Raw genomic sequence first — 23,504 nt, 5'->3', positions numbered from 1 at the left:
GACGAACAGCAAACAACACTACAATAACTTAGACACAACTAAAACTAAATCGATAACTCACTGAAAACTATTCCTGTAAAAGCACAGTCAACAGCAATACCACACACGTCAAGGACTAACACGCCACCCATAAAAATGCCACCAGAGAGCACCACCGACCGCATCAAAATGACATCTATAAACACGCCACACTTGCAAACTAAACCCAATACACCACATAACACACAACCCATAAAAACACCAACAGAGAGCACCGCCGACTGCATCAAAACGACACTTATAAACATGCCACACTCACAAACTAAACTCCGCACCATTGTAACATCACGCCACAGCAGGATTACGTCATGGGTGAAAGCCGATGGATGGAATTGGACGCTTCCGTTGACCCATCAAAATCAACAGTAGGAGCCTACAATTCTTTGTCTAAATGACACTTACAAAATCAGTTTTCGTAGGCTGAAAATGTGTGATGTACAGAAACACAAAGAAAATACAAAATAAAAAAGTTAACTAAACCAATATTTTGTCTCCTAATTAATGAAAGTATGTTGTATCACAAAATTAACAAAAAATTATAGCATGTTTCTAAAAAAATCTACCACTTGCCCAATTACAGGCATAAATTGCATGCAGTATTTCCACAAGTCACACATACGGGCTGCTTACACTTCACCTACACTTAGTCTATATAAGTAGACAGTCTTCGCACTCTTTCCAGGCAAATGGAATGAGCATCGCTTCGTTTTGTTCTTATCCAGTTTTAGAGTCTCCCAAGAAGTTCCCTTCCCTGCCAGTGAAATTGTGATAGTTGTGGCAATGCTTATTTGAAGTTGTGCGGACAGTCTCTGATTATAGCATCTCTATTTTATATATAGATCACATAAAACCTTAGCAATACCTTTCAAGAACATCATCTCTGTCATTTCAGCTCTTTCATGACTATTGAATGATGTAAGCATTCAATGCACTCATATCCAACGGTGTATACAGAAAAGGCATAGGCCAACAATGTGTTCTGCAAGTGCTTGAATATACAGAGCACATCTGGTCAACAGCGTTGATGCCACCTTTTGTGGCGTTATGGTGCAGAATGATTTCAGACTTGTTGTCGTGCTGCATCGAAGACACAAGTATGATGCTCTTATTTTTTTGGTACATATTTGACAATTTTTGCTTCTTTTGTGAATCGGAAGAGTGAAGATCCAATTGAACGATCCTTATGTGGCAAAAATTCTTCAGGAATTTTCATCATCCCTACCCCTATAATGCCTTTTGTTCACATAGTATTGACATTCCAATGAGGTGTACCAGCTGTCAGTCATAATGTTATGATTGGTGTTCAGAATTGGTTGGCTTAATTGTAGATAAACTTGTACTGGTATTGGTACTTTGTCCTCTTCATCTGTCAAAGTGAGCCCATCAGTATTTTTACCATAGAAAATGACCATATTTATTCGGTTTGCTGGGAATGCTTATTTTGAAGTAACGCTGCCCACGGAAACTTAACGTCATCTCGTCAGTTGTTCCACTAGTAGCAACTAAGTAAATGCTTGAGAATTCTTATTGACTAAGTTTATTATTTCTGTAATGATACATTGTGGGTCGTTTTTTTGTGCCTTTCTATATATTCAGGATTGTTGAAGCGGAGGCATATTAGAACTATATAAAATCATAAAGAAGACATGCTTTGTTGGAAAACACTCTTCCAATTCCATCTGTCACAAAGAGTGATACAATAGCATCAAGATTTGATATGAGTACAGTAGAATACATCAACAGACTTAAGAAACAGTCCAGTTCTTCCCTCAGTTCTGTATGATCAGGAGATTTGTAACTCAGCATCAAAGTTTCTAATTTTTTATTGGTTCAAAACAGTATTTTGTTGAACAGTCAATTCGCCGGGAAAATTTTAAAATTCACATCACTATTTTGTTGTTCGTATCACTGTCAAACAGTAAACTGAGTGCTTCATTTGGATGGTATGGCTCAACAGGTCTTGATTGAGATGTAGTAGATGGCAGTCTCATAGTATTATGGCTTCTGACTTGAGTATTTCATGCTGTTGTTGCTTTAGCCCACCTATACCAATTTTCCCTGTAAAAATACCCAGTTGCAATGTGGTTGTTCACTCACTCTATTGTCATCAGAACTTCCGCAGTCAGATATTTCAGAGCTCATGTCACGGTCGCTGTCTATAACGGTGCCCTCGTAATTGTCTGAGAACTCATTGTCTGAATATGTTTCACCATTACAAGAAGGTAAGGAGTTTTCATTAATTTCTTCATCATTGGTTTCTAATTATTCATTCAGCCACTTTTCTATTATGTCATCCTCATTTCCACATACACGTTTACAATTTGTCATCATGATAAATTGAAACAATAAACAAAAATAAATAGATTAACAAAAATAAAAAAAATTACGTATCTATAGTCATGAGGCCATTGGACACTCGCGAAAGCCAATATGTACCATAGGAGTAGCAAATGAAATGCATCCATCTCACAATGTGCACTCCAACGCACTAAAGGTAGGTGCTGGGGGGGGGGGGGGGGGGGGGGGGGGGCACAGTAGGCCAACTTCAGAATGAACCAGTTCATTTGAAACTAGTTGTCAAATACATTTATTGCAATTGTGACAGATTTGTTAATAGATGCTTCATGAAATCAAAATTTTTGGTTTTATGACAGGATTTTGTGTGCTTGATTTTTGCATTAGTATTTGTTTCAGTGCGCCTTAATTATTAGAATCATCATACACATTTATTTTGTTCGCCTCCCAAAACCCCATGACTGTCTCCTTAGCTTCATGTTATTCCTGCAATTTTTTAAATTTTTTTATGTATATTTTTGCGTCTGTGATGGGTGATGTCATGGTTGCCATATTGAATAAGCCTGAAGTAGGGATCTGCCATGTTGATGTCACAGGTCCAAGTTAACAGGTGCTACTGAATTCTTTGGTTTTGCCAAATTGGGTTATGTGAAATTCACTGTAACAATGTCTGTCATTTATGAAGGTTATTTCTCAACGAATTTTGTTTGACCAAATATTAAGTGGTGCATAATCTTTGTGGAATACTTACCAAGTTTACTTTAATTTAAGACTAAAAAAAATTATAGCAGAGCAAAACAGATTATATAAGTCAAATTTTAGTAAGCATAGGAGTGCCACAAAAATATCTAACAGTAATCAGTTGGAGTTGCTGCACCAAGGATGCCCATAAAGCAAACACTAAGATTTCCTTCCACTTCTTTGTCCAATCTGAACTTGTGTTGATTGGCTGTAAAACCTGAATCTTCCTTTATTTTACTACTGATGTAGATGTCATAATTTCTAAGCACTTTCTAAGAGTGTGTTTAGCTGATGGTAATCATGGAACATCTGATAGAGTGTATGTATGTGGTGTGCAGCTGCACTCTACGGTAGAACAATATAAATGTTCTTTATATCTTCCTTGGTGAAGACATAATCCTCTGTATTACAGAACTCTGTAGCACTCTACATTACTGTTTCCAGTAGAAAGTGGCAATTTTTATTTATCTTTGAGTAATGCTAGTGTTCTGATTTATTAAAAACAATTGGTGTTTGAAGTAAAAACAGAATGGTGCTTTCAAAACTTTAACATCTCTGATAATGTTTTCTTTCAGCCAATTGTGGGAATGGTTGCAATGGTGTCCAGTTTCAACAGATACTCTTCGGACAATTGAAAAGAAAATAATGACATGTAAGTGTACAATGTAATTGAGATCTATTGATTTTCTAAATGTAATTGAACTTTTTTTCTGTTTAAAGAAGACATTTATAAATTAGAGAATACTGAAGATTCCAGTACCAGACATCAACTTTGACCCATGATGTCATCAAGATGGTAGATACCCCTATTTAAAATTTATACAATATGGCAACCGTCATGTCACACATTACACATGTGAATACACACAAACAATACAAAAAAGTAATATCAGAACTAACATGAGACTAATGGAATAAGTATAGGAATTGTGCGTTTTGGGTGGGGACAGTCAGAATCATAAAGACGTACAAAATCAAATACTAATGCAAAATTCAACCAATGGAAACCTCAGCCCTCAGCAGAATCACCATTAAAAAGGGGTACTGGAAATTTCACTTGACCTATATAGCTTGGAAAAAGCTTGTGATATCCATGAGCCAAACTAATATAACTGTTATCAAAATCGTACCAGACCAAAATAGCACCACCACACTCCACGATACCCACAGTTATAAACTACTAAATGTGAACTGCAGGTACCAACCTGAAATACAAAGTCGCAAAAAACTACTCCAACATAAATTTCTATAGCCACACCTCAAAGAAAATTATGTACATAAACAGAGCCCCCCCCCCAAAACACACACACACACACACACACACACACACACACACACACACACACACACACACACACACACACAAACAGCACCACCACCACCCAACAACTAAACAGCTAATACCTGACCACAATACAATGTCCCACACTGCCAACATGTCATACATTCAACCATAATACCATTTAACCAGAGAAGTTTAATAGTAGCAACATCTATAGCAGCAACTAATGCATCACTAGTAAGAGCCATGCCTAGTACCAAGCTAAAAAATAAAAAAAAATTCTAACCGTGACCCATTAGTAACATGATGAACTAGCAATTCCAAAACCAAAAACAAATCAGTGGCCAATAACTAATGACATTAAAATTATTCACAACCAAACAAGCAGAAACAGACTTCCTGAGCACAGGGTACCCTCGACACTAAGTCCAGTGCCACATCAACATCAGTCACAATCAGTTTAGAAACATAAACATCCCTCATTAAAGTATACCAGTACTTACTCCAACATGCCATCTGCAAACATGATCACAATGATGATGTTACACAACACAGCTAGGTCATGGATCAAAGCCGACGGCTGGTGCTGCAAACTTTGCTTCGCCATAAATAAAGTCAGTGCTCTCCAATTGCTGTTATGTTATGTGGAAGAACTTTTTATTATTGGTCTCAGATTTTAAAATTATGTTATTGTTACAGGTTTAAAAACAAAATATCGTGGATGGTATGTTGATATAGGAGCTGTTGTCGGGACATCAGACAAAATATGGACCGTTTCTCTTAATGAAGAATCTCCACGAACACCAATTGTATTACTTCATGGTCTCGCAGCAGGCGTTGCTTTGTGGTGTCTTAATTATGATTCATTGGCCAGCAAAAGACCTGTATATGCAATTGATCTTCTGGGTTAGTGTTATGACTATTTTTGACGATGTGTAGAACTGCTGTGTAATAGTTTAAAAAAATGAAAAAATCAAAACATAGTTCTAGTTAGACTAGTTTGTCTAGCTAGTTAAGCTTCGTAGATATTATTTACGATAAACTTTGTTACATAAAATGTGCCAGTGTCTATACACACACAGTGAGGTGACAAAAGTAATGGGATACATCCCAGTATCGTGTAAAACCTATTTTTGAAACTTCCTGGTGGATTAAAACTGTGCACCAGGCTGAGACTTGAACTCGGGACCTTTGCCTTTCACAGGCAAGTGCTCTACCAACTGAGCTATCAAAGCATGATTTGTGACCTGTCCTCACAGCTTCACTTTCGCTAGTACCTAGTCTTCTATCTTACAAACTTCACAGAAGCTCTCCTGCGAAACTTGCAAAACTAGCACTCCTGGAAGAAAGGATATTGCAGAGACATGGCTGTGCCACAGCCTGGAGGATATTTCCAGAATGAAATTTTCACTCTGCAGTGGAGAGTGTGCTGATTTGAAACTTCCTGGTGGATTAAAATTGTGTACGGGTTCTGAGTTGTGCTTGGGTAGTTCAGTTGGTAGAGCACTTGCCCGCGAAAGGCAAAGGTCCTGAGTTCGAGTCTCAGTCCAGCACACAGTTCCATGAAGTTTCAAATCAGCACTCACTCTGCTGCAGAGTGAAAATTTCATTCAGGAAACCTAGTTTTGCTTGGTATAGTGTAGCAACTCTACATGGCATTGACTCAAAAAGTTGTTGGAAGTCCCCTGCAGAAATATTGAGCCATGCTGCCTCTGTAACTTTCCGTAATTGTGGAAGTGTTGCTGGTGCAGGATTTTGTGCATAAACTGACCTCTTGCGTACTTCATTATGTCCCATAAATGTTTGATGGGATTCATATCAGGGGATGTGGGTGCCCATATCGTTTAGTTGAGTTGTCCAGAACGTTCTTCAAACCAGTTGCAAACAATTGTAGCCTGATGAGATGTTTGGGAATGTCAAGTACACGAATGACTGCAAATTGGCTCCAAGTAACCGAACATGACCATTTTCAGTCAGTGATAAGTTTAATTGGACCAGAGGACTCAGTCCATTCCATTTAAACACAGCCCACACCATTATGGAGGTGCAGCCAGCTTGCACTGTGCCTTATTGACAGCTTGAGTCCATGGCTTTATGGGATCTGCACCCCACTCGATTCCTACCATCAGCTCATACCAACTGAAATTGGGACTAATCTGATCAGCCCACAGTTTTCCAATCATCTGGGATCTAACCGATATGGTCACAAGCCCAGGAGAGATTCAGCAAGTGATTTCGTGCTGCTAGCAAAGGCACTCACATTGGTCACCTGCTGTCACTGCCTACATATGCTAAATTTCATTGCACTGTTCTAAAGGATATGTTTGTTGTACGCCCCACATTGATTTGTGCGATTATATCACATTAGCATTGTCTGTTAGCACTGCCAACTGTACACAAATGCCGCTGCTCTCAGTGAAAGCTGTCAGCCAGTTTGTTGTGTGTGGTGAGAGGTAGTGCCTGACGTGTGGTATTCTGGGCATGCTCTTGACAATGTGGATCTAGAAATATTGACTTTGGTAATGACTTTACAAATTAATGTCCCATGCATCTTGCTCAAACTACCATTCTGTAATTAACAATGAAATCCAGACCATTAGGTGCTTACAGGCATTGCTAAATATCAATATGGACAGTTGACAGTGTGTGCCCTGACCAGTACTTGAACCTGGGATCTCCTGTTTACATGGCAGACCCACTATCCATCGAGGACACTGACGATGGTGCGACTGCAGTAACTTATCTCTGGCATGCTCCCGGTGAGATCCACACTTCCAACTTACTGTCCACACACTACATTTGTAGTGCCCATTCCCTCTATACTCATGCCTCTTAAATACAGGTGTCCCCACACATTTCATTGTGGCACATGGCACATATCCGGCCTTTGTTTTCTCTGTTTGCAGTCCTGGCCTTCTCCTGTCTATCCACTGGAGAACACATGACAACCTATGTGGTAGTGACCACTTCCCCATATTCCTGTCATTCCCCTGGCATCATACCCATGGGCGCATACCCAGATGGGATTTAAACAAGGCAGAGTGGGAAGCCTTCACCTCTGCTGTCAATGCTGAATATCTCCCACATGGTGCCATCAATGTTGTCATTGAGCAGGTCACTAAAACAATCGTCTCTGTGGCGAAAAACACGATCCCTCGTTCTTTAGAGTGCCCCTAGCGAAAGACAGTCCCTTGGTGGCCACCGGAAATCACTGAGACAATTAAAGAGCGTCGGCGAGCTCTACAGCGACATAAGCAGCACCCTTCCCTAGAGCACCTAATAGCCTTTAAGCAGCTCCGTGCCTGCCTTCGCCAGCTGATAAAATGATGGAAATGAGTGTTGGGAGAGGTATGTGTCGACCATTGGGTGCAATACGTCACCTTCCCAAGTCTGGACGAAGATCAGATGTCTTTTTGGGAAGCCAGACCCCAACAAGTGCCCCTGGCATTAACATCAATCGCATGTTATCTACCAACGCATATGCAGTTGCTGAGAACTTTGCTGAGGACTATGCTCGAGCCTCTGCGTCGGATAACTAACCCCCAGCCTTTCACACCCTCAAACGGTAGATGGAAAGTAAAGTCCTCTTGTTCACTACATGCCGTAGTGAACCCTATAATGCCCATTTACAGATTGGGAGCTCCTTAGCGCCCTTGCACATTGCCCCCACACAGCTCCTGGGCTGGATTGGGTCCACAGTCCAACATCCCCTCGTCATCTTCAACTGGATCTGGTGTGACGGTGTCTTTCCATCGCAATGGCAGGAGAGCACCATAATTCCGGTGCTCAAACCCGGTCAAAACTCACTTGATGTGGATAGTTACCGGCCCATCAGCCTCACTAGCTTTCTTTGTAAGCTTCTGGAACATATGGTGTGCCGGTGGTTGGGTTGTTTCCTGGAGTCACGTGGCCTACTGGCTCCATGTCAGGGCGGCTTCCGCCAGGGTCACTCTACCGCTGATAATCTTGTGTCCCTCGAATCTGCCATCCAAACAGCCTTTTCCAGATGCCAACATCTGGTTGCCATCTTTTTTGACGTACGTAAAGCATATGACACAACCTGGCGACATCATATCCTTTTCACACTGTATGAGTGGGGTCTCCAGGGCCCGCTCCCGATTTTTATCTAAAACTTCCTGTGCTCCATACTTTCAGTGTCCAAGTTGGTGCCTCCCATAGTTCCCCCGAATTCAGGAGTATGGCGTTCCGCAGGGCTCCGTATTGAGTGTCTGTCTATTTTAAGTGGCAATTAACGGTCTAGCAGCAGCTGTAGGGTCGTCGGTCTCACCTTTTCTGTATGCAGATGACTTCTGCATTTCGTACTCCTCCTCTGGTACTGGTGTTGCTGAGCGGTGCCTATGTGAGCCACTCACAAGGCACAGTCTTGGGCCCTAGCCCACAGTTTCCAGTTTTCAGCCATGAAGTCATGTGTCATGCATTTGTGTCGGCACTGCACCATTCATCCAGAACCAGAACTTCACCTTAATGACAATCCACTCACTGTAGCGGAGACATTTTGATTATTAGGACTGGTTTTCAGTGCATAATTGACTTGGCTACCTCATATTCATCGGCTTAACCGAAAGTGCTGGCAGTACCTCAATGCCCTCCGTTGCCTGAGTAACACCAACTGGGGCGCATATCGCTCTACGCTGCTGCAGCTCAACAGAGCCCTTTTTCAATCCCGCCTTGACTATTGGAGTCTGGTTTATGATTCAGCAGTGCCCTCAGCATTGCATTTACTTGACTCAGTGCACCACTGTGGCGTTCGCCTAGCAATGGGAGCTTTTAGAACGAGTCGAACGAGTCTGGTGACCAGTGTCCTGGTGGAGGCCTGAGTCCCTCCATTGAAGGTTAGGCATGCACAAATGCTTGCCTGTTACATTGTACATGTTCATAGTTCTCGTGTGCATCCGAATTACTGTCTCCTTTTCCCAACCACAGTGGTTCATCTCCCGCATCAGTGGCCCATGTCAGGCTTATGACTGCGGTTCGCGTCTGGTCCCTTCTGTGTGAACTGGAGTCCTTCCCATTACCACCTCTCCTTGAGGTCCATTCACGTACACCTCCACGGTGTACTCCTAGGCCACAGATCCTTCTGGAGCTTTCGCATGGCCCTGAGGACTCCATTATCCCTGTGGATCTTCGCTATCACTTCCTCTTGATTCTCAACAAGTACCGGGCCCACGAAGTGGTTTACACCAATGGCTCGATGGCTGATGGTCACATGGGCTTTGTATATGTTCATGGAAGACATATTGAACAGCACTCCTTGCCAGATGGCTGCAGTGTTTTCACTGCAGAGCTGGTGGCCATATCTCATGCTCTTGGGCACATCAACTCATGCCCTTTTGAGTAATTTCTCCTGTGTACTGACTCCTTGAGCAGCCTACAAGCTATGGACCAGTGCTACCCTCGCCATCCTTTGGTAGCATTCCTTCAGGAGTCCATCTATGCCCTGGAATGGTCCCGTCGTTCAGTGGTGATGTGTGGACCCAGGACATGTCAGAATCCCAGGCAACGAACTTGCTGACATGCTGGGCAAACAGGCTACGCGGAAACTGCTTCTGGAGATAAGCATCTCTGAAACTGACTTGCGTTCTGTCTTACGCCGCAGGGTTTTTTGGCTTTGGGAGATGGAATGGCCTAACAGTACGCACAACAGACTGCATGTTGTTAAGGAGACTATGAATGTGTGGAAGTCTTCCATGCGGTCCTCTCGCAGGGAATCAGTTGTCCTCTGCCAGCTCCGCATTGGCTGTATGTGGCTAACGTGTGGTTACCTCCTCTGTTGCGAGGACCCACCTCAGTGTCACTGTGACTCATAAGTGACGGTCATCCACCTCTTGCTGGACTGCCCAATTTTAGATGCTCTGCGGCGGACTTTAACTTTACTAGCATCCTACCTTCGGTGTTGGGTGACAATGCCTCAACAGCACTTAAGTTTTACGTTTTATTCATGAGGGTGGGTTTTATTATTTGTTCTAAGTTTTAGCGCATGTCCTTTGTCCCTCTGTGTCCATTCTAGTGCTTTTAGGGTGGAGGTTTTAATGTGTTGCAGAGTGGCTGGCTTCTCCTTTTTATTCTCATTGTTAGCCAGCCATGGAAATCTGCTCTCTTGTTTTTATCTCTTCTACCTGTTTCTTTCGTCTCTCTGTGGTTTTCATGTCCGATTTTGTTCATTTTAGTGTTTGTTGCCCTTCTGTCATTCTTGTAAGACTCAGAGAAAGATGCTCTTACTTCATGTTTTAACCATTTTTATCTGTGCTAGATAGGTAAATTATGGTAAAGCTGCACTACATCATGTTTTCTCAAAATGAATGACAGTCTAAAAATGTAGTGCTTCAGATAATTTAAATAGGGAATTAGGAGGTAGCAGCATCAGTTTTGAATTCTGATATACTTTTTTTTTTTTTATTAAAACGTATTAAACTGTTGTAATGAACTGTAGATTATTTACATGGATAACTAATGTCCTCCTTTTACTGGGCATGAGCTGTGCATTTTCCCACTATATGTGAGAGCACATTTTTATCCAGTCTTCCGTTCACTTGTGCACCACTTCTTGTACTCCCATTAGCCTACTATCCTTTGTTTTTCCACATGACCTTTCCTGCTCTGCATTCATTTCATGTGTCACATTTGGTATTCTTCATTTGACCATTCACTTTTTGTTTGTCTTTACTATTTCGATTCTCTCTCTTTTTCCTGCAGGGTTTCACTTTTTATGTCCCTCTGACTGCCATGTTTCTTACCCTATCACTGTGTGTCTCTCTCATGCTGCTCCTCAGGTATTGCATTATGTTTAGTGTATTTTACTCTTGTCTCTTTCCTTGATTACCCATCTCCCAACTACATTCATCAGTATTAGTGTGCGGTATGTGTAGCATATCACTATTGTCTTTTTAGGGTACAATCCCTTGCTCAATACCAAGCTTCTGGTGGACTTGTAGAAGGTTTGAACTTTCGACTGTCATTCATTACATTCTGTGTCATTGTCCACTCTGATCTGTTGCACTGACAAAATATTTACAACTTTTCACTTTCTTCAATTCTGCCCTCTGCATTAATACACTTTATCTCATTTCTTGTGACCAAAACTTCCCCTCTCTTTTATGCTAAAATTCATTAGACAATCTTTCATTTCTTCCTTCTCTGTGTCTAACTGCTGTTGGACTTCCTGTGCTCCCTGCACCTTTCCATTAACTGTTCTGCGACTAGCATAGCTCCTTATTTTCTTTAACAGTATTTTGTGCCATTATGTTGTGACACTTTGATGAAAAGTAATGGTGAAAGAACAATTCCTTCTTGTAGTCTTTGTCTCTGTTCCATACAGTCTGTTCTCTCCAACCTTTACACATCTTCGATCTTCAGTTGTCTTCATGCATCTTTTTTCTTACCATCCATTCGGTGTGTTTATCAACACCTATTCTGGAAAGCTTCCCATACCTTCTGCATACCCTATCACATGCATTTCCTCTGTCAAGGAAAGTCATCACCATGTTCTATCCATACTCGGCACTTGTTCAGCCTACAAAATCTGAAATCTTGTTGTTCTTCTCATATTTCCTTCTCTTACTTGCTCCATGTTCTTATTTCTAAGACCTCAAGTAGCATGATCCCACTTTTTTTTACAATACTTTCTTCAAAATAGGTGTAACAATGTCCTCCTTTCAGTCTACAAGTGTGTGTATCTCCTTCCACATTTCCTCCATGATTGTGACACAGCTTTCCTACTTACCTCCTGCCTTTATCTCAACTCTCACTTCCTTTCCTCCATTAATTTTTCTTAACACCCATTGTACTACTTCTTGTGTTAATTATGTGAATACTTATGTTCCCTTCTGACTCATCTTCTTTTCATTCCTTCTCTTTAGTTCTGTCTTGGGTTTGGGTGAGTTACCTGAAATGTTTCCACTGCAGTTGTTTTATTCCATCCACTTTCTCCACTTCCTTGCTTGCTTTATTTATCATACTTGGGGTATCTGTTGTAATGTGCCTCTTCCTTTTTCACATTCTGTGCAACGTGTTGATTTTTCCATCACAGCTCTGTTCTGTCATTTTCATGAATTATTCTGCCCATTCTTTTTTTCTTCTTTTTGCCATAATGTATTTTGCTTCCCTTTTCAGCAGTCTGCATTCATCCCCCTCTCTGATTTTTATTAAACTATTACCTGAAACTATTGTTTTTATTTTCTATTACTTTCTGTATTATTAATTGTATTATTACTATTACTCTGTTAACACTTCAAAGCTTTGCTCAAAGTAGGGCTTGACTGGAAGGACAGGCGACTGAGTTTGAGTATATACAAAAGTCAAAGTACTGAATTTGATGATAATGATAGCAAGAAAGAAGCAAAAAACAGGAGGAGAGTGTGTGAACAGTGCCCTCCATCATTTTACTTATTTTGTATGTTCATTGAGGAGGGGGTAACAGCAATGAAAGGAAAAGAACTGAAACCAATTATGGGGATTAAGGATATGTTGTAAGGAGAGTTCCTACTTGTGCATTTCAGAAAAGCTGATGTTGGTCAGAAGAATTCAGTTAGTACAGGCTGTGAAGCTGTCATTAAAAGGAAGCACATTGTCTTGGCAGCAACAGACTGGTCCAGCTGCATCTTGGCCATAGTTAGGTTGTGGCCATTTGTATGGCCAGACAGCTTGTTGGTTGTCATGCCCAAGTAGAATGCAGCACAGTGGTTGCAGCTAAATTGGTGGATCACATATGTACATTCACAGGTGGCCTTGCCTTTGATGGGATAGAGGTGACAGTGACGGGACTGGGGAAGGTTGTAGTGGGAGGATGGATGGGATAGGTCTTGCTTTTAGGTCTGTTGCAGGCTATGAACCAAGTGGTTAGGGAGCAGGGATGGAGTAGCCATGGACAATGATGTTGTGTAGGTTGGATGTGTGATAGAAAACCACTGTGGGGGTCCCTGCTCCCACTCCAGTGCTACACGTCTTCTGCCCACCAACACATGTACGTAGTCGTTTCCTCTTCCTTACTTCCCTCTTCTCCCTTTAAATCCCCTCCCCTTCCCCATGCGGAGCCTCCCAATGTTGCATCTAACAACCCTATGCTGTCCCCACCACACCCCTGCACACTCCCATCTCTAGCATCTTTCCCCACCTGTTTCCTGCTATTCATTCTCCTTCCAGCTCCACACCTCTTCCTTACCTTCACTACCCACCCTAGCTAGATTGCTGCCCATGTTGGACGCAGTCACAGTTGGGTGTTAGTGCCCAAAGACAATGGTCATTTTGGTATTGTTAGTTGTAGGCCAACACAAACTAAAACTCTTTTGCCACTTAATTGAAGGTGATATTTTTTTACAAAACATTTTTGAATCCAGGGTCATAGGAAAGGAAACAAGTGAATGACCATGAATATCTTATTTAAAAATGTTTTAACTGTCACGGGATGTTCTTCATACATGAAGATGGAGAGGTTTGCTGAAGAGAGGAAGCAATGATTGTAGAGACTTTTGGAGGACGCAGAAGAAGAATACTTAATCAGCAGTTTTAGTTAGTTTAAAAGACAATTTATTCATGTTTAACAAAATAAAATGAATGTTACCATGCAGTTTCTTTTGAAACATATTACTATATTCATCATACACAAGTATTTTATTTTGTGTATTTGAACGATAGTTGAGTCTTTTGATCTGTCATATGCCTAACTTTTCATCCTATCTGTGGGAGAATATTTGTTGAAAGATTGTTTTGTTTTTGTTTCTTGTTGTTTCTTTGTTAATATCTGTCCCTATCATTACTGATAATAAGATGGATGGCCTAATATAAAGTTTAATAAATATTCATGAATGGTGCCTTTCCAGTCAAAAATGGTTTGGCTGAGAAATAAAATATGAGGCCTGTCTTTTACAAACAATATCATGAGCCCCAGTGTGTTAATAATTGGCATCAGTATATTACATTTTTATGACATAAAAAAGATACTGTTTAACAACATGTTTGAATTGTTTTTAAAATCCCAAACATTTTGTTACTATAATTTTTGGAGAGAAAATAATTGTGAAACATTTACTGTGTTGAAAATGATTGAAAGAGCAAGTTGTTTGGCCATTATGGCAGGTTTTATTTGTAAATCTCTTAGTACTATTAACACATCAAACCAGTACAGTGTGTTATCACTGCTTTTTTAATTAAAATCCTTTCACTTCAGGTTTTGGTCGAAGTTCAAGACCAACATTCAGCAAAGATGCAATGGAAGCAGAACAGCAATTTGTGCGCTCTGTGGAGGAATGGCGGCGTGAAATGAAACTGGAAAAAATTATACTCTTGGGACACAGTATGGGTGGATTCCTTGCTGCATCTTATGCACTTGCTCACCCACAGAGGTAAATACTAGTGCCTAAATCAAGACATTAACAATGTAAATGATCTACAGTGATGCTTTCCTTTTGCTTAATGGTGTTTCATAACTAAGTGATTAGACAGTACTAATTTCAACAGGTTTCTGTGAGTTAAGTGACAAAATGTAACAGTCATTTCCTAACTTCAGAGGCTTCTACATTACTGTGTAATGTTCACACAATGTTCTATTCCTCTTGTGTACTTGTGCAAACCCATGGGCATGTGTAGCAGTTGCCAAGAACAGTGTATTGCTTTTTCATATGCTCTGTTTCGAATGTGAACCATTATGAAACTTTGAGTTTTGTGAAGTTTCTCTCCAGCAAATTTTAGTTATTAAGATTATGTTTCTTACTTATTTATTTGTGTGTGTGTGTGTGTGTGTGTGTGTGTGTGCTGTTTTCACTGATAGTATAATTACTTACATACTTTTAATATTGTAAATAATTGTGACTGTTGTTATATCTGCACAGTAATAAATTTATGAAATGATACTTGATGAAAGATATGTTTTAGTTCGCTTCATTAATGTTTTTAATAAGTGCAGAGTGAAGCATCTGATACTGGCTGATCCATGGGGCTTCCCAGAAAGACCACCTGAAGCTTCAAGACGCATTCCTCTCTGGGTTCGAGCAATTGCTTTTCTTATGCAACCGTTTAATCCATTGTGGCCTATTCGGTTGGCAGGACCATTTGGTAAGTCATTAGTCATGAAGTTAAAATTGATATATAAACATTGTGTTGTGAGTAGTAATAATGACAGTGTGTTTTTGAATAACTGTTGTGATTAGAAAAGCATTGTAAACTTCAGCTAATTCTGTTGCAAGATTTCATTTGATTTACTTCTGATATCTTTTTATTCTTTTAATGGTAACTTTCACCTACTAAGTGTGTATATCAGCCTTTCCCTAGATGACTAGTCAGCATCATAATCTATGGCAAGTGTCAAGCCAACGCAAATTCCTAACCATGAACAAATGTTACCCAAGACCTGTTTTATACTGAATAGCATGTAATAGTTATTGCACTGAGAACACACAGATACATTTACATTTCTGCACTATTTATTAACTTCAGCAAACTGGTCTCTAGCCGGCCGCTGTGGCCGAGCGGTTCTAGGCACTTCAGCCTGGAACCGCACTGCCTCGGGCAGGGATGTGTGTGATGTCCTTAGGTTAGTTAGGTTTAAGTAGTTCTAAGTCTAGGGGACTGATGATCTCAGGTGTTAAGTCCCATAGTGCTCAGAGCCATTTGAAACTGATCTCTAATCATGATCTCACTCATTGAGGTTCATATTATATCAGACTCTTTAACTTTGAAGACCCACTTTTCTACTTTAATTCTAGTTTTCCTCATTCATGTAACTCATATTATTAACTTTTAGTAATATGTAAAATAAGGGAAAAGCAGTCGCTCACTCATTGAGGAATGGTGTGTGAAGCATAGAGACATGTAAAAGAAAAACGATAGTCATACCAGCTTTTGAGCTCTTGCTTTTTCTAGTAAAAGTACATACATTCACTCATACCAACTGCACAGATGCCCGAATGTACATTCCCACAGCCGTGATGATACTAATTATTGATTATTGGAAAGCAGTTGCTTAGGCTAATGAGACAGATTTACAAGGGAACATGTAAATACATTAAACAGATCAGCACTAGACAGTATACAATCAAGAGGTCTGTTGAAACAAAGCTCATCTCAGATCAGGAAGTGCCTAGTATATATGAGGGCCAATCTTCATTTAAAGTAAAATGTCACTATGAAGTACAATAGTATGTAATTGTATTACCCTCTGTGATAGTGCCTAGGCTGTAAATATGCGTGCTATTGTACTTCATAACTTACTGTGTGACATTTTACTTATATATGAGAAGAGAGAAGAGCTTTGTTTCAACGAAGCTCTTGATTGTATACAGTCTAGTGCTGATCTTTCAATGTATTTATGTGTTCCATTGTAAATCTCTGGTGTTAGTTTTATGACTAACAAAGATGTACACATATTTTAGTATATTGTGCTGGATGTACACAGAGATATGGTTTAATGCTACATAACAAATATGTACACGGTTTAATCTAGTGTGCTGTATACACAAAAAGATTTGATTGAATGCCAGTACTTTCATTTTTAAGCTAAGCAGTGTTACGATTACCCGTCACTTTCTGTCAGCGTGCTTTGTACACCCTTATATACTACATATATACTCTTTTATTATTTAGGGGCATGAAGATAGAAAAATGAAATGCTGAAACTGGTTGCTTTCAGAATAAAATAAAATATCTTAAAGTATACAGCTGTTGGTGAATTTCATTGACATTGAGAATATCCAAATGGTCCGTGTAGTCAAGTAGCTGCTGAAGGGATTTGTGCTGAGGTTTGCAGCATGTTTGGCAGCTGGAAGGTCAAGTTTGCAGTTTTTCATAGTTCAGCAGAGGCCATTCATGCAGGTGAACAGTTCGTTCCATGCTATGCACACAGAATGTGGTGCTGTAATTACTGCATGTCTATTGTTTGATATAACTGCTTTCACATGTGGCCCTGTCTTTTATTAGCTAGAAAATGCCCATGACCAGACTCCATTAGCAGGCAGTGGATGGATGCATGGGAGAGGTCTTGCACCTGGGCTGAATACAAGGTTTCAAAAAGAGTAGAGGTTGTGAAATATGGTTTGAGCTTGGATTGTGTGATAAACAGATCTCTCATGCCATTGTATGAGGTTTGTATGGGGTGCAGGATAGGGAGCAGGAGTGGATTAAGGATGGACAAGGATATTCTGTAGGTTGGGTGGTTGCCAGAACACTATTTGGATGGTGGTAGGTTATTCCTAATCTTGGGCACTGTTGAGAGGTGGTCGAAGCCCTGGTGAAGGCATTGAATTTTTCAAGGTTGGGTTGATGCTGGGTGATTAGAGGAGTGCTGATTGGTGCTTGTTAGCACATTTGCTTGTGTCAGGAGACAACACAGGACATCTGTTTATGGATGAGCTGGGTAGAATATTGTCTGTCAGTTAACTTTCAGGTAAGGTGATAAGTACGCTTGGACAACGTCTGCCTTCCAGTCTTGATGTGGTGCCCAAGGGCAGTGAGGCTGTCAAAAAGAGTTGTTTTGATAGGGAATGGATGACAGCTGTCAGATTGGAGATACTTTTGATGGTTGGTGCTCTTGATATGATCAGTAAGTTTTTATGGAGCCATCTTAATGGCAAGTTGAGCTGAGAAGGATCAGGCAAAGTGGATTTGGGAATAGGTGTTGAGGTTATGGAGGAAAGACCAAAGGTTGTCTTTGCCATGAGTGCAGATAATGGAAATATCATCAATGAATCTGAACAAGACTATAGGTTTTAGACATTGACTGGATGAAAAAGATTTGTCCAGGTGTACCATGAATAAGTTGGCACAGAATGGTGCCACACAAGTATCCATGGCAGGACCATGGACTTGTTTATATATTTGATTGGGAGTATTAGGAAAGAGGTGGTGGCTTAGTATCAGGACGACATTGGGAAAGGTAGTGTTCCATGGCCACAAGGCTATGTATGTATATAGTGGATGTTGGTGTAAAAGGACATCACATCCACAGTGACCAACAACTGTGGAGGGGTGATGAAGAAAGTGAGCAGTGTTCAGAGTGTAGGATGAGAGGTTATGGACAATAGTTTGGAGGTGTTTATTAACAAAGGCATAGGTTTGTTTTGCTGGGAGCATTGTACTCAGACACAGCAGGATGACCAGTAGGGAGAACTGTGGGGTTGAGTTTGTGGAGTTGAAGGAGTAGGTAAATGATTGAAGTATGGGGGGCACTGCTGTGAGGAGGGAGGTGAATTCAGGTTCAGGTTTTGGGATGGGCCTAAGGCATTGACAAGGAATGGAATGGGATTATAGTTGTTTGCAAATATGTTGGAAAGTCAGAGGCCCTCAGGCACATATGCATTAAAATTCATGATTGCAGTGATTTAGCATTTGTCTGTGGAAATGATAAGATCTGGATTGGTTTTCAGGTTACAGTTAGGTGTGTGTTTCATAGGAGTGATGTTGGACTGACTGGGGATAGATATACGAAAGCAAGATGAGGCCAGGTTAGAAGTGAGGAATTCCTGAAAGATTACCAGGGGATGACTGTGGAAGGGAGAGGAGGATCATGGCTGGAGGGAGGTTGGATATGTTCTAAACAAGGTTCTATGTAGGATTTTGGTTGGCTGTTGTCAGTGGACTGCATGGTGAAAAAATATTTCCACTTCAGAGAATCAGTAAAGGAAAGAACATCCTTTACAAATTCAGCATGGTTGAACTTAGTTTGTGTTAGTTTTAGTTCTGAGACTTCTATAGGGGTCAGAATTTTGGCACAATCTCTGAAAACAGAATTATGGGATGGGTGTTAACGAATTAATGTATTTTGAGGAACGGGAGGAAGTTTTGGGGGATATGAAAGACTGAGTATGTCGGCAAGTCATGTCGGAGAGCTGTGAAGGGTTAATGGTAGTTGGATCAGAGGGGTTGGCTCTCTCTTGGCTTTAGGTAATCTCATGCTGGCACGAGACAGGAGTAACTGGGCCAGCTTCCTCTGATGGTGCTGGGAATGCTATTCCAGCCATTTAAGGACAAGAGTTTCTATTACAGTGATGGCATTCAAGAATTTGTGGTCACTGAGTCAAAGGATTTTTCAAAAAAAGTAGAGGTTGTGAAATATGGTTTGAGCTTGGATTGTGTGATAACATATCTCTCATGCCATCGCCTTACATGGGTAAACCTCTGATTCGGCCACCATCCAGCACTTCTCTGATCACCCAGTGTCACTGTGGCCTGGAAAAGCTCAATTACATTCCTCATCATGGCTTTGACTGCTAATTGTCTTGCCATGAGTTGAAGGATATCACACCAAAATCCTACCAACATCACCCAAAATAGTGTTCCACTGCCCACCAAATCTGCAGAATAAATCCGTGTTTGTCCATATTCCAATCTTTCTCCCCATGAGTCTTCGGCCCAGGTGCAAGACCTGTCACATACACCCTCCCACCACCTACTACAGTCCAGTCACAGGCAGTTCATATGCATTAAATTCAGGACCACATGTGAAAGCAGGCTTGTTATTTATCAGCTATGTTGCAGTTACTGCTCCACCTTTGATATGGGCATGGCAAATAACCAACTGTCTCCTTGCATGAATGGCCATTGCCAAACAGTGACAAACCAAAAGCTTATTCATCCAGTTGCCAAATATGCTGCACACCACAATACAAAAAAACTTCAACAGCTGCTTCTCTATATGGGTCATCTGGAATATCCTGTTGTGGCACAAGTTTCTCTCAACCACACAAATGAGAATTCTCTCTGCAGCATATCTTGTGCTCTTGCAATCCTGTGGCCTAAATCACCGCTAACCCATTTCCCGCTGCTGCATGCTACTATTTTCTCCTTCTCTTGTCTGTTCACTTGAGTCCTCCCCCTCCCACATCGTTTCTGACTTCTTCCTCCACTCTTCCTCCTTCCTCCACTCTTCCTCCTTCCCCCCCCTCCCACCATGCAGGAATTCTCTCTCTCTCTCTCTCTCTCTCTCTCTCCCTCTCCCCCCTCCCCTCCCTCCCCTCCCCCTTTTCTCCACTCCTCCCCTCCCCTCTCCTCCCCCTTTTCTCCACTCCTCCCCTCCCTCTCCTCCCCCTTTTCTCCACTCCACTCCTCCCCTCCCCTCTCCCCTCCCCTCCCCTCCCCTCCCCTCCCCTCCCCTCCCCCTTTTCTCCACTCCTCCCCTCCTCCCTCTCCCCTCCCCTCCCCCTTTTCTCCACTCCTGTCCCCTCTGCCTCCCTCTTCATCTCCGACTTTCTCTCTTTCTTTTTCCCTCCCTTCTTTCTCCTCCTCCACTCACTGTGTATCACTTATATGCTTCACCCTCTGAACATCTTTCATCTTGTTGTGCAGCCACTGATCACCTGCTACCCCCTTCCTTGCCTTGTGTGTCCTTTCTTATCCCCTCATCATCTCCATCAGCCCAAGCAGCTGCTTCCCAAAAACTGATAATAAATTTCACCATGGCCACACGAATGAACCTTTGGATGTCTCTATAGTTGTGTGAGTTAATGTCTGTAGTTTTATTAGAAAAAGAGCAAGAATTCCTTTTTTCTGTTACATGTTTTCTATGCTCCACACATCAGTTTACTATAGGTGTGTGGTTACCTTTACCATATTTTGCATATTTTTCTAACGAAGAGTTTTGATTATTGTTAATTTGCTAATTCAGCTCTCTCCCTCTTCCTATACATCATTACCTTTGTTTGTCTTTGTTTATGTGCCTACCACTCACTGCCCATTCTTTGATATGTCTATACTTTCTGTTCCTCTACTGCACCTGCCTTAAAAACCCACATCAGCCACCCTCTGTTGCACGATTTAAATACCCCCTATTGTAACAACCCACCCCATTAATAAGTGCCACATTATAACTTCCTGCTCTTGTGGTGATGGCTGTTTTTTGAACATTTAAATCTAGTGCTGTTTTTAATTTTTTGTCCTCTACCTTCTTGTGCTGTCCAGCTTGATTGTTAACCAGTCATGCCTGTGTTTTTATGATTGGGTTGCATGATCACAGGTGTTTCTTACTGTTGCACTTGTCATTTTATGATGGAACCCATTTATTTATGAGCACCCCTACCTATGTCCTGCTTCTTTAAAACCTTACCATTTTTCCATTATAACACTACCACCACAAGTTTTTACTTTGCAATTTTCAACCTTATCTAACAGTTTTTTCAGTGACTCCTCCTTTCTCCCAGCCATCCAACCATGAATTGCTACTCATTGTACTTCACCATATCTGAAAATTCCTCAAAGCCCTTGCAAAATTCCAATCTCACATCCTCTTTTTGAAGTCTTGTTTGGTTCATGGTATCCCACCTAATGGACTTACTATTAAAAGTGGCATAAACTCTAAACCTTGCAGATGCCTCAGTAATTTCTAAAGGCTTCACCTTTAACACAGAATCCAAGTCCAGCGGACCTTCCTTGCTTTACTGGTTCTCTGCAGTGGAAATATTTCTTCACCATGCACCCCACTAACAACAGCCAACCAAAACCCCTATAAGACACTGTTTAAAACACATCCAATCTCCCTCCAACCATGATCCTGCTTCCCCATCCACCCAGTTGTCCCCTGATAATCTTTCAGGAATTCCTCACTTCTAACCTGCCCTTACCTTCCTTTCCTGAATCCCTCCATTGCATGTCCAACAGCAGTCCAATGGAACACACAGTTATCCATAACCTGAACCTTGTCATCCCTCCCACAGACAAAGGCCCTACACAGTGGTCACAAATCGAGCGGCTGTGTGGCTGAGGTCTCTGCCCACTTTCTGACACATCTGCATACAAACCATATGACCGTGATCTCATCCTAGTAGTTCAACATGTCCTCCAGCAGCTTATCAAGGCCTTGGGTCCATCCCAAATTGTGAATCTGAATTTATCTCCTTCCTCACACCAACAAACCCCTTCACTCCAACCTTTTTCCCATTCCCCAAACTCCACAAACCCAACCTCACAGGTCTTTCTACAAGTCATCCCATTTTGGCTGGGTACAATGCTCCCAAAGAATCAGCCTCTACCTTCCTTGACCAACACCTCCAAACTATTGTCTGTAATTTCCCATCTTACGTTCAAGACACTGCTTGATTCCTTCCCTTTCACTCCACAGTTCCTGTCCCGTTAACCGCCAGACTCGTTGGTCTCTGTGGGTGTGACATTCTTGTACACGAATATCCCCTGACATCCTTTCCTGATGTCCTCCTGGTACCAAACACACCACCTCTTTCCTAATCCTCCTAGCCAACTACATGCTGACCCACAATTATTTCACTTCCGAAGGCCAACTCTGTAAACAAGCTTGTGCTATAACAGTATTGTTCTTATACAAGTCTAATATTGTTATGCTGCTATGACGCCATCCTACCAAACTTATTTATGGGCCACATTTGGAGGAATCTTCTTATCCAGTCAACACCTAAAATGAATCGTCTGGTTGAGATTTATTGATGACATTTCCATGACCGGGAACCATAGTGGGACAACTTTTGCTTTATTCTCTATAGCCTCAACACCGACTCCCAAATCCACTTCACCTGGTCCTTCTCAACACAACTTACCACCCTTCCTAAATGTTGATTTTCACTGCTCAGATGGTTCCATAAATACTTCTATTCATATCAGGTGCACCAACCACCAATAATACCTCCACTGTGATAGCTGCCACATGTTCCCTGTCAAAAAGTATATACCTTACAGTCCATCACCTGTGTATGCTACATCTGCAGGGGAAAGCTGGAGTTGTCAAAATCTAACTTTATCAGATTCTGTGTTGGCAGACAATATTTTATGCAGCTCATCCATAAACAGGAGTGTGGCATCTCATCCTCTGACACCAGTAAATGTAACCAGCCACCAACCAGCACTGCTCTGTTCACCCAGTATCACCCTGACCTTGAAAAGCTCTACCACATCCTTCACCAGGGCTTCAACTACCTCTCATTGTGGCCTGAGATGAGGGATATCCTACCTAAAATCCCATCGACATAATCCGAAGTAGAGTTCCACCACCCACCCAACCTACAGAATATGCTTGTCTATTCATATTCCAATCCTGCCCCCCAGGGTAATTAACTTTTGATTGACCCAGTTGCAAGATGTGTCCCGTACACCCTCCACTCCTGCAACTGCATTCTAGTCACAGACATTTCCTACCCAATGAAAGGCATGGTGATGCTTGTTAGCAGCTGCATTACATATC

At 41.4% G+C, this 23,504-nt stretch overlaps 1 protein-coding gene across 1 annotated transcript in view; it reads left to right on the top strand.

Moving 5' to 3' along the window:
• Positions 1 to 23,504, top strand: part of LOC126191319 (1-acylglycerol-3-phosphate O-acyltransferase ABHD5-like) — a 49,429-nt gene that overhangs the window by 5,609 nt on the left and 20,316 nt on the right. Inside the window, exons 2-5 of the mRNA XM_049932149.1 lie at positions 3,651 to 3,727; positions 5,057 to 5,263; positions 14,541 to 14,715; positions 15,276 to 15,424. Coding sequence (XP_049788106.1) covers positions 3,651 to 3,727; positions 5,057 to 5,263; positions 14,541 to 14,715; positions 15,276 to 15,424 — 608 coding nt within the window. The remainder of the gene's footprint in view (positions 1 to 3,650; positions 3,728 to 5,056; positions 5,264 to 14,540; positions 14,716 to 15,275; positions 15,425 to 23,504) is intronic.

This window comes from Schistocerca cancellata, chromosome 6 (genome assembly GCF_023864275.1).
Source record: "Schistocerca cancellata isolate TAMUIC-IGC-003103 chromosome 6, iqSchCanc2.1, whole genome shotgun sequence".
NCBI lineage: Eukaryota > Metazoa > Arthropoda > Insecta > Orthoptera > Acrididae > Schistocerca > Schistocerca cancellata.
This window is presented reverse-complemented; position numbering and strand designations above follow the sequence as displayed.